Raw genomic sequence first — 12,558 nt, 5'->3', positions numbered from 1 at the left:
ATTCGCAAACAACACTTTTCAAAGCAAAAGATTTAGACCCGCAAAAAAGACAAAAAATTGTGTGTTTGTGATTAAGTGTTAGTTCTATACACAAAGAAAAATAAAGGTTTTCAAAGATTTACACGCTCTGCAAATAACTTTGTTACGCAGTATGTTTGATTGAATAAAAAAGACACAAGGAAACTCCACACTTTTACAGAGGACGCACCTTTATTAAAAAATCTGTTGTAACCAGAGATGCAGTGTGACTGTTGTTAACGGCTAATTCTAACCCTCACACACACAACACTTACCGACGGTAAGACGACTTTCTCAATTTAAACTGCACGATGTAGAGTTAAATATATAAGTCTATCATCATTAATTTTCAGTGTACAACAATGTACTCATGAGATTTGGAAGGGTTTTTAGGCGTGTGATATTGAATTAATGTTTCAGTTAGTCAGTAGGCTATGTACCATGGTTTACAGCGTAATGTGTGATATCATGATATTTATGTAGGCTATACATGTGCAATAGATTTATTTTATTTTTTTAAGAAACAACATGGACATGTATGAAATCAATGCTCTGTAACAGAAAGTCATATTTTGATTAGAAACCACAATTTGTTAAAATATTAATTGTTTGTTAATTTATGACAAACAATTATAAAATTTGTCTTATTTAAAATGATAATTACAATATTAGGCTAGTATATTTCCATGCTAAATTTGATCACTAAATCAATATCAGTCATTTTTAAAGCTTTTCCTCTTCGGTCGCCCTGCAGGTTGGAAGCGGAATTGTCCATTACCGCTGTCATAAATAATTTACGCTTTGGAATGAATGATGTCCACAGACAAGGTAGAGTTTGTTGCATGATTTCATGAAAGTATGTTGTATTGTGACATCAGAAACGAAGAAAAACGAAGTAATGACTATTGTAACGCTTGACGTAAAGCAAGTCAAATTTGTAATTTCTTATGTCTCATTCGAACTACAGAAATGTGACCCGGTTTGGCAAACTTGCATAGTGTGGTTATAGCAGATATAGGGCTGCAAAGCGAATCCAGAAGTGCCTTTCACCCCGTTACGACTTGATAAACCACTGATACGATTTTGGAAACATTATTTTAAGGTAAAAAAAAAAAGTTATTTAGTGTTGCTTTAAAGCCCAAAAGTTGTCGTCATGGTGAAACCTCCAAACATTTGGTCTCTCTAAAAATAATTTACATTTTTTTTCTTTTTTTTTTTAGAGCCCAGAATGTTCTTTTCAGGACATGGTGTTTGGTGTCAGACAAATTCACTAAAATATATTGTCCATTACAGTGAACACAAGTCTACTCCTGGGTCCCAGGAGGATATAACCACCACACCTCTCCTTAGCAAATGCACTTATTACACTGAGCTTTACTGTTAAGGTTTGGACTTTAATCGTTGGAGAACCCATGTGGAGTTGTGGACTCCTCCTATAAGAGGTGGAGGAAAAGTCCAGTCTTAACGTATTGCAGATTTGCCCGCTGGTATTTGAATCCCCTTATATTTCCAAACAGCTGATCTAGAGTCCGAGAGTATTCCTCACACACATCTGACTACAACATGCACCGACGGTAAGACTTTCTCAATTTAGACTGCACGTTGTTGAGTTTAATAACAGTCTCAGTGGGGTTTTAACATTAAGTTAATGTGTGATTTAGATAGCATGTAGGCTAACCATATTGAAATTGAGAAAATGATGGTTTTTACTACAAATAAAAAAAAACTTAATTGTAGTTAAACCATGGTAACCACAAATTAACCATGTTTTTGCGACAGTAATAGTTTAACCATATTTGACGAGACGTGTAGCCAATGGTCTGTTGTCTGACAGAAAATATGTAAATGAGAACAGCTTTTTTTGGACATTCGGCTGTATTATATATTAAAATACAGTGTATGAGCACGGATTATGAAAAAAACAAACATTATGCAGAATGCAAGTATAGGCTACGACGTGAATATAGTATAAAGCATGAAGAAAAATATGAAGGTAAAAGAGTAGCAAAACTCGAGAGCATGTAGATGTGAATTTGACAACTTGTACAATAAATATTCGTACGTGTACACTAAATAAAAATCTGAAGTTGAATGCTGAAGTCAAACACTGCAGCAGGGCCGCCCGCCCCCGCTTTCTCTCTCGCCCTCCCGCGCCTTTCTCTCTCGCTCTCCCGCGCCTTTCTCTCTCGCTCTCCCGCGCCTATCTCTCTTTATTTCCTTTTCTATTTGTGACTAGAGTTGAATATTGAACTTTCAAAAGAGCTGTCAAAGCATGATCAGGTGTTCAGGGTGGTCTTTCAAGTTTATTGTGCAGGGATATCACGTTATTGGAAAACAAATTTCGCATATGCTGTGCCTTTTTTTTTTTTGACATGGAAAAAATATTTTAGACTCACTTTATGGATTTAATACCAGCATGTTCTACTCATGGTTTGCAGATGCTGTTCCATCTGTGTGTTGATGTTGTTAATAGATACAGGTAAGAACACCCTGGTGAAAAAAATAAAATAATGTAAAGTATTACTTGCAGCCAGACTAATTCAGGATACTTCAAAACTTTAAGTTCAACTGTGTTAATGATTAGTTAACTTGAAGTTTGCTATTTTGAAACAACTCATTTTGTACCAAGTATATTTTAGTTGTATTTAAAGTGCAGTAAAGCATAACCTTTAGTGTACTTTTGTGTGCTAAATTGGAACAACTTCAAATATACTTGGTATACTTTAAGTATATGCTTCTGTAGTGACTAATTATATGCTTGATTAGTGATATTAAAGTGTACTTTATTTGTGTTACAAGTGCATTACAAATTCATTACGAGCGTCTTCGAAATACACAAGCCAAAGGCTATTATAAGTATATTATATTTGAGGAAAAAGTATATGCTCAATAATACCTTTGGCTTATTCCAAATACTACAAATTGCACACTTTGTCTTCAATAACAAATGCACATTAATAAACAAATATTACTTGGCTAACCTTATTTATTTTTTATGTTTTTCAATGCATTTATCATATGCTTTAATACTTTCTGAAAGCAATTTGTGTCCAGGTAATGAAGTGAATTCCAAGCATGAGGAAGTAAACTTAAACATTACTGTAAAATTGAACGTAAAATATACTACAACTTCAGCAATAATGTATTTTGAAAGGATACTTTCAATGCATTGTTACAATGATCAGTTTCAGTACATAGTTAAAAATATACTTAAAATATATGTTTCAGTGCAAATAAAAACACTTTTAAAAAATAAACATAATTTTATATCTTTCTAAAATATACTAAAGTACAATTATTTTAAAGTGTTGAAAGTTGTATAGTGAAAATAGGTGTGATGAAAGTATGATGCTAATATAATTTTTATATATTTAAAGATAGTAAAAAAGAATTGTTAGTATATGAACTATTGCAAAAAGGAATCTATTTCAAATACAATAAAGTATACTCTTTTTTTTCCATAGGTCAGTACAAACAGGCTAGCAAAAAGTTGGTGGTGACCACTAATACAAATGATTTACTTTGCATTTTTATGATGTAACACTTATTTCAATACATACTGTATTATCTGCAAAAACAATCTGAACTAAAAGTTAGCCTGTATAAACTACATTAATCTTTCCTCTTGCCTCAGTGGCAGCAGCGCTGGAGCTACATGAACAAAACATGATGAATGATTTGAGATGTCACATGATCAATGGCACTCACGTACATTTTTTGAAGTAAAAGTTTGCCTCAAAATTTTTCGACAGCACTAATTAATTATCAAAAATTAAAGATATAATATACTGTTTTAGCCTCTCAGCACAGGTTGGTTGAAGGAGTTGAAGGAGGCTCTGTCGTTTTGCTGTGCAGTGACAGAAGAATTGTACTTGAAGAAAAACAACTGACAATCCACTGGAGACACAACGACACCAGGAATGTATACGATATTATCCGTGGAGAAGTTTCTGTAAGAAACCAAGACCCAGCGTACAAGAACAGAGCAGAAGTTTTACCTGAACATTTCAAGAAGGGCCAGATCTCTCTCAAACTCACCGATCTTCAGCTCTCCGATGGAGGAACGTACATCTGTTTCGTTCCAGCTGTGGGAGATCTTCACAGTACACGACTGGTGGTCAAAGGTGTGTTGTGTTAACTATACTTTTGTTCAACAGTTTTAATTTCCATGTGTTTATAATCAAAGTGATTTAAGCTGTGCACTTATTTTAAAGTAGCCCTATTGTTAGTTCTTACTCCTAATAGAGCTTTGTTTTTGCTTGTTGGTTTGCCTCACAGAAAGATCATTCACAAAATGCACAACGGCTCAAATAAGAAGCGCTGGAACAAAAGCCAGGCTGGGAAGGACTCTGCTCCTCCTAATGTCATCTGGATTCATCCTGCACTTTAATTAAATATGAATTTTGACCGTTCAATGTAAATTTTTTATAGTTGAAACCTGTGTGTTCTGCTTTTTAATGTGCTGCTCTAATCTTGTTCACTACACAGTACACACCATTTAAATGAGAACTGAAAATTAATAACATTAATTACATAATAATATAACATTTACTTAAGTATTTCTTAATAAAACATAATTTATATGAAATCTATAAAGAAGGATTGGTTCTGACGACTACATAATAAGTAGCCTATATATGGGCGATTATCTTGTTTAATTAATACTTCATTTCACATTGATTTAAAACGCGCTGCCTTTTGGCCATATCTAACTTCTGAAACGGCTTACTGAGTGTAATATTCAATAGACCACGAATAAAGGAAAGTGTCAATAAAGGATTCCTGTGCTGGCGTCTTATTATTTCCAAGTGGAGCGGCATCATATCAAATCACCACACATCTCTTTAGCAAATGCACTTAACTTTATACAGTCTCTTACTGCCACCTGCTGGACTAAATAACATCCTACTCATTACACTGAGCTTTACTGTTAAGGTCTATATGGGGACACGGGAGACTGCAGACGGCATACGGCCCAGGCAGTTTTACGCCCCTGTTGTTCCTGATGCGTCCAGTAGGGGGATATACCGCGAAATAACATCATTAAATCGATGCTTGAAACTTACACATTTAATAACCGTCCCGTCCATAGACTTGACGTGACTAATTTAGTGTTTTTTGTTCATTTAAATATAAACGTTACACTGTAGACAGTGTAGCGATAGACAGTGGAATGATTGAAACAAAAAAGTGTCAAGCCACTTTGATTTATTTTGGCCACTGATGATGGGCTGTGCAGAGAAAATTGAAAATGACATTAAAAACATGTCCATGATGTAGCTATTGGTTTGGAATGCAGTTGAAAAAAGAGCTGGGTGTTTAAAGTTTATACAAGTCTAGAGAGAGAGAGAGATTTTCATTACCTTAAGTAGCTAAAGCAAACACACACCTTTATGAGAGATGTGCGATCAGAGTTTTTGTCCAAATCAGTAAGCTATTTTAAGAAAAATTTATATTAAGATATAAATTAGATAATTAGATCATCTCATTTACAAGAAACAACTCAAACCAAAATCTACAGTACATTTAAACCATATGGGACCAACGTTTTTAATGTGGGTTTTATCATATGACGTCGGAAATAATAAAAATATGGGAGTGAGTGTGCAGTTCAACTCTTTACTTTAGAGAGAGACATACATATTGTACATACATATATGCCTATTATAAATGTGTCTTTTGTGTGTTCACACTAAACAATAATAATAATTAAAACAAAAGTTCCAATAATGTTTTTCCAGAAACCATGTGGAGTATGTTTTAATGCAAGGAGCAAACAGGGTCTTACCAGACAACAAAATAAATTTTAAAATAAAATTAATTTTGAAAATGATTGAGACAAGAGCAAAGTAAAGAGAAGACTAGAGGCAGCTAAACCTACAACCTGACCGTCAAGTACTTTTGTCTCTCGAAATAAATTATTGATCCATCTAATGACATATATAGAAATGAATTTATATCTACCCTTAGCTAATCGTTTATAAATAATTAATGTTGCATCATTGCTAAACAACAATACAGCCTCCCCCTACTGGACGCATCAGGAACAACAGGGGCGTAAAACTGCCTGAGGCGGATATCTACCGGTCCAGGGGCCTCGTTTATAAAGCTTGCGTACGCACAAAACGGGGCTGAAAACATGCGTACGCCAGTTCCTGCGCAAAAGGTGGGATTTATAAAGAAAAACTTGACGTGAAAATATGCGCACCTACACGCAAACTCTGACCCATGCGTACGCACATTTTGGAGACGGAGCAGTTTGGCGACACCGATGGTGAGTTGGAGTTAAATGTCTTTTTGGTCACTTTTAGAATTTAGAATTAAAATTAAACATAATACAGACAGATAATACAAATATAATTTCACTCACCAAGCCTGTCACTTGAAGCAAATATCCATTCCTTCTTATGTCCGCGCCAGCGAGCGCGTTGGGCCGTTTAGTGAAACTGACGCAGTTTAAATAAATAAAATAATGATTTAAACTATGTTTTACTTCTGATATAAACATTTAGATTAAATATGCCATTCAAATTATGGAGTTAAACACTTAAACATGAAATCATACTGAAAAGTTACAACATTTTTTATATTCAATTCAATCAATAGAAATATTTGTTGTGGATGCGATTGTTTTTGAACACTTTTCCTGTGGCGTGCTTTAATGTTTTAACCACAGAGATAATTGCTTATCATGATAATACCAGATTGTCTGAGAAAATAGTTTCGTGTAAATAATGCCCAAGGCCTATCTGTTTCCATTAAAAATATAAATCAATTAAAAATACAATTCGGCAAGTGGAAAAGATTGAGAAAAACTTTCTCTGAAATGTATTTTACATTATTTGATTTATGTAGGCTATTCAAAAACAAGGCAAGGATAACTACTTGATTTGTATTAATGTAATGTTTCTTGTACCGTTTATATCATTTGCATATGATTATTCAAAATTAAAGTCAAAATTAAGTATGTGTTCTGAGTTTGTCACACCACAGAAACATGTGTTATTACTATTAGCCACCCAGCCAAATTTGAATGATAAAAAAAGCAGGCAAGTACATAAAATAAGCTATCAAAATATTGAAACCACGCCCACTCGCGGGAAAGCTGCCGTCGCCACACTCAACTGTCACCGCTACAGCCGGAATGGATGCTTCTAGGTTTTACAATGCCATGTTCGAGCCTGGACTAACGTTACCTACTATAATTATAACATAAGCACACAAGGCAACTTACACTTATTGGTGGGCTCGCACTGCCGACGATGGCACCAGTTGTCGGCGCGACGGGAGGATGAAGGCCGAGGCGGGAGATAATCGGTTCGGCCCCATTCACCAGTAACAGCGGATTATCTGTGATTCCCAGTTGTCTCCGACGAAAGTTTATAAAACTATCCAGTGTAAAATGATCACTACAGAGGCGGGTTTTGGCGGTGATCCTCAGCTGTCCATCAAGGTGGCTCTTCACAAAATTAATCCACCTCTTCTTGATGTGATCGTTTTTCGTAAATTTAAATAAGGACACCGATCTGTTTTGTACATGATCGCATCCAGGTAGTAGCCTACTCATTTCCGTGACGAAGGCATAGCTAGCTAGCAAACTGTAGGCTGTAGTAACTAATACAGTAACTCGCGATCGGCAAACTGATGTGAATGAATGTGCTATATTGTTAGGGGAGGGGCAGCGTCAGGGGCTCCAGTGCGTCATCAAGTAGGGGCGTGTCCAGGAGCTCAGGGGCTTCAGTGCGTCATCGAGCCCCCGTTTTAGCCCCGCCCAAAAAATCTGGAACACAGCAATGGTGAAAAACAGTTTAACGGTCTAACTCGACAATTCAGTACTTCACAGGTCACAGTCTTTGTAATATGTTTTAGTAATACATTTCTAACATTTATAATGTGTTTAGAATTTTTTTTAGAATTGCCTTTACAGGGACTTTAAGGTTTGGAAGTCGTTGAAGAACCCATGTGGAGTTGTGGACTCCTCCTACAGTGTATAGCAGATTTGCCTGATGTATTTGAATCGCCTTGTTTGAATATCCCTCACACACATCTGACTACAACATGCACCGACGGTAAGACTTTCTCAAGTTAAACTGCACGTATTTGAGCTAAGTTTCAGTGTACAATAATGAGAATCATTATATGTGGTGTAGCGTTTTGATGTATGCTGTCTTTGCAACACAAATACCATTCTTTCACCATTCACGAGTAGGTAAAAAACAAACAAAACAAAAAAACCTAATGAAACCTGTGCATGACGCGAGACGTTTGAATGAGACTGCAAACAAGACAAGCCAGTGCACACTTATAACGAAAGTCGTGCAAAAGTGGATAGAAAGTTTCAAGAGCTGTCAGCGCCGAGGGATCGGGTAGGGACACCCAACAAACACATTTGCGTCGTGGCAACGTCTGTGACACGTTGCATTCCTACTGTGGCAACGTCTCCATGTCTACGCGCTCGCAACATTGTAAAAAGTAGAATTGTTCATTGATTGTAAATTATTTGTAATCAACACCTGCAAATGTACACTTTGAAGAGTAAAAATTACATGATGGTTTAGCTAACTCAACTTTATGAATTAGGACATGTGCATGACGCTGTGAACTATAAACAAGATGTAGTAAATGCTGCACAAAGATTCATAACAGTCTTCATTCATTTCATTGAGCACAATAGCTGTCAGTAACTAACATGCTCGGACCAGTCAAGTTTACCCTCAACTGCAGACTACAGCCAAGATAGGATGAAAATAAAATGATGCACATTTGAAAGAGGATCGTTGATGATTTTTTGATAGATAATGATGACATCGCTCAGCATAATTGTTATTAAAATGTTCTCTTGATTTCCAGATGCTGTTTCATCTATCTGTCGGTACTGTTAATAGATACAGGTAAGAACAGAGCAAATACTGTACAGAAATGCTTAGAAACCTTTATGAATCTTTTGTTTCGAATCAGTGTTTGGAGAATGTTTCAAACTGCCAAAGTCGCGTGATTTCAGTAAAGGCTAGAGCTGTTGTGTAGAGATACAATTCTAATGGTTAATGAATCATGCGGATTCAGTGAGATATTTATTTATTTTACCATATCTCTAATCAGTTTTATACATTTGTGGACGTTTTAATAAGACATTAGTATAATTGAAAGGAATAATAGTAGTTAATAGTCTCTTATTGGTTTGTTTAGTTAAGCAAACCATGGAACAAACAAAACAAGCCCTGGAAATTGATAAAAGAACACATTGCACAGAGACTTGATAATTATCTTATTAGATGATTAGATAATTGCATTTGATAGATTTTACTTAAAAAACAAAAAAACATTTGGAATGTTTGTAAAAGGTGTTTTATGCATGTTTGGCCTGAGTTTCTGTTGCAAATACACCGTTGTGACCAGCAGGGGTCGCCAGAGTGTGGTGTTTTCAACAATTGGTTAAATTGATTCGAAGCTTTTCTCCCATCACTATACTGTACTGTACAGTAGGGTACTAAGGTTTGAAATCACTAGTGAAACGTTTTACTTTGCAGTTTTATAACTTAATACTTTTTTTGCCATTACAATTTATTTGCAAAACATTTCCAGCATGATTTAAGAAGTTCCAAAGAACATTTTACATTTGAATTAAAGAAAATCTGACTGTACAAAGAGTCACTGATTAATGTAATTTTTTAAGCTATACTTGATTTCGGACCTATAAATAAATAATTGTAATAATATTAAATATTTGAAAGATTTTTAATGTGGTTTCAGAATTTTGGACCTGTATAATAATAGTGAACGATTAAATTTATGTAAAACTTAAAAAAAGTTGTGTTTTCTAGCTTCTCTGCATCTGTTATTTGAAGGCGTTGAAGGAGGCTCTGTCGTTTTACCGTGCAGTGACAGTGACAGAAGAATTGTATTTGAAGAAAAACAACTGACAATCCACTGGAGACACAACGACACCAGGAATGTATACGATATTATCCGTGGAGAAGTTTCTGTAAAGGAACAAGACCCAGCGTACAAGAACAGAGCAGAAGTTTTACCTGAACATTTCAAGAAGGGCCAGATCTCTCTCAAACTCACCGATCTTCAGCTCTCCGATGGAGGAACATACATCTGTTTCATTCCAGCTGTTCCAGTTCATCACAGTACACAACTGGTGGTCAGAGGTGTGATGTAATGCCTCCTAATTTTATACATTTGGAGTTTCTATGTGATTGAAATCTAAACAGAGTTGGTATAAATAGTCAAACATGTTGTACAATATTGTTTTGCATGCCAAATATTTTGCTCTATTCGCAAAATATCGAAAAGTTTTCAAAGCGTTTAATTGTACTCCTAATTTTTGCCTCCACAGAACGGCCAGTAACAGAACACAGCACAGAACGGCCAGTAACAGAACACAGCACAGAACGGCCAGTAACAGAACACAGCACAGAACGGCCAGTAACAGAACACAGAACAGTTCAAGTAAGAAGCCATGGCACAGAAACAAGCCTGGGAAGAACTCTGCAACTCCTACTTCTTTTATCCGGATTCATTCGGCAATGTATTTGATTCTGCCCGTTCTGTTGTGTTGTTTGTTTATAGATGATGTGCTTTTTTTTACATTTACTCGAGCATTTTTAATAAAACATCACAGTTAAACAATTAATCTATTTTTTGTGTTCATTAATTTGAGGTTCTGTGTTCATTCATTGAAAGGTGATAATTAGGACTATCGATTATGAAGAACAGGCAGAGAATGATAGATGGTCAGTGATGCCTCTGGAGTAAAAATGAAGCCACAAAGAATTATGGGTAAGACACATGAAAAGCACACAAGTTTGCGGCCAGTACAAATTGTATTGTAAGAAAATAATTAGTTTCATTTCTCCAATAAATGCGAAAAACATCACTGAGGACTGAAAAACAGCGACACTATTAGGCACGTACGGTCCACGTGATGCAAAACAATTGACATCATAGACATCCAGCCGGCATTCGTTCCATACTTTTCAATCATGACAACATTCAACAGCAGACTTTAGTATTAAACATAATGGCTTGGCCACTAACTGTATTTAGTCCTACACAAAGCTATTCTGAATAGACATCCACGCAGATCCAAAGTGTCATATCGCTTATCAGAATTAAAAAAAGAGTTCGAGTTATTATGGGAAATTGCATTCGGTTATGGCATTCTGGTCCAAGAGGAAAGTGGCTAGTGCTGCATCTTTCCCCTTCCAGTCAAAACTTGTCCATTGAGTGTTTGTGCAGAACTTTAGGGAGGATCTACAGCTTAGAAGTCTTTTAAGATGAACCAAACATCAAGGCGATATTCCTCATGGTTGAATTTATTTTTCCTGTTCGTTAAGGACACAAAAAGGTGCAGGACTGTTTTTTTTTTCTTGATGCTAAAAAGTAAAAAAAAAAAAAATCAAGCAACAAACATTGACATGTCAACGCCTGTGTGCAGCAAAAATCTGAGTCTTTAAAAAAAAGTCTCTTAAAATCCAATATATTATTAGTATGGAAAAGTGCTAGGTGAGACAATTCTCTTCATCAGTCACTATGACCGTGGCAAAGCAGTCGCTGTCAATGGCGGCAACCAATCGAAACGCTCTTTCGAGAGCAGGCAAGCTTTGCAACTCAAACCGTGTCGTTTACGAAAGCAAGGTCCGGGTCGGAGAATCGTCGGGAGGAGGTCGGGAGCTCCGGTGTGCTGGAGGTGTTTGAGGACTCTGTTGAGGACGGGAAGAGGAGATCTGCTCCTGCTGTGATGTAGAGGGACTGGATGCTGTCTTTGCGACGGCCGGGGTGCTCGCGCCGCTGGATGAGGGTGAGCGACAGGGATTTTCGGGGAGGGAGGGACCGGACAGCCGGGTGGCACAGGACCCCTGGGGGAAGTTTGACCGTTCCCGGGATGATAGGGTGGCGACGCTGGAGCTGAAGCCTGGGAGAAGACAGTGAAGGAAGAGAGGAGCTGTCAGCCGGTGTGCTGCTTCCCTGGGCCAGGACGACAGACTTAGGAAGGCAAGCTGGTTTGGATAATCTTGGCACTACCATTGGTTGTCCTACAATAGGGAGACAGAACCAATCAACCCCCAAAGCAGGAGAAAACCCAATGCAGAACCCAAGACATGCCACCAACAGTCATTAAAGGAAGACGACATGCAGTGTCTTATTCAACATACACCCTTTCTAAATGTTACAATCATTTGTTAACAAACAAGTATTCATTATTTCAATGAGCTCATTGTTTCTGCATTGAATTATTACATTGTTTAAATGAATACCTTTTTCGCTAACTGCGATTTTGTATATGTACATTTCTGAAATACTTAGCTTAGACAGTTACCTGTGATAACAGATCACTCAAAAGCCTGGAACACACCAAGCCGACGCCGACGAACTAGCGCCGATGAAAGCCGACTGTGTTGTCGCCTCGCGTCGGGGTAAAAAGCTGCTCCTCTCCTCTCGTGTTAATATTGAAATATTCGCCAAGGAACACTCAGGTAAGATGACGTAACATTAGAACAGCCTTCTATCTGTTGCTATTATTCTCGTGCACTG

The 12,558-nt window shown here is 36.8% G+C and overlaps 2 protein-coding genes and 1 long non-coding RNA gene across 4 annotated transcripts in view; 2 read left to right on the top strand and 1 right to left on the bottom strand.

Annotated features, from left to right (window-relative positions):
* The first annotated feature begins 1,537 nt into the window (after positions 1-1,537).
* On the top strand, positions 1,538-4,777 carry LOC311295059. Its single transcript, XR_014628165.1, has 4 exons — positions 1,538-1,592; positions 2,457-2,497; positions 3,816-4,142; positions 4,297-4,777. It is a non-coding gene; the product is annotated as an uncharacterized lncRNA (long non-coding RNA).
* Positions 4,778-7,905: 3,128 nt separating this feature from the next.
* Positions 7,906-10,680, top strand: LOC311295048 (CD276 antigen homolog). The gene is made up of 4 exons (XM_084416230.1): positions 7,906-8,087; positions 8,869-8,909; positions 9,840-10,172; positions 10,361-10,680. The coding sequence occupies exons 1-4, from the start codon at positions 8,077-8,079 to the stop codon at positions 10,558-10,560; spliced, it is 585 nt and encodes a 194-aa protein (XP_084272356.1). The 5' UTR covers positions 7,906-8,076; the 3' UTR covers positions 10,561-10,680.
* Positions 10,681-10,828: 148 nt separating this feature from the next.
* LOC311295003 (myosin IXB) overlaps positions 10,829-12,558 on the bottom strand; it is a 50,364-nt gene continuing 48,634 nt past the window's right edge. For both annotated transcript variants that reach the window (XM_084416170.1, XM_084416169.1), the window contains one exon: positions 10,829-12,059. In XM_084416170.1, coding sequence (XP_084272296.1) covers positions 11,635-12,059 — 425 coding nt within the window. In that variant the 3' untranslated portion in view covers positions 10,829-11,634. The remainder of the gene's footprint in view (positions 12,060-12,558) is intronic.

The sequence above is a fragment of the Rutilus rutilus genome (assembly GCF_951802725.1).
Source record: "Rutilus rutilus genome assembly, chromosome: 8".
Lineage (NCBI taxonomy): Eukaryota > Metazoa > Chordata > Actinopteri > Cypriniformes > Leuciscidae > Rutilus > Rutilus rutilus.
Note: the sequence above shows the minus strand (reverse complement) of the source record. Positions and strands in the feature narration are given on the sequence as shown.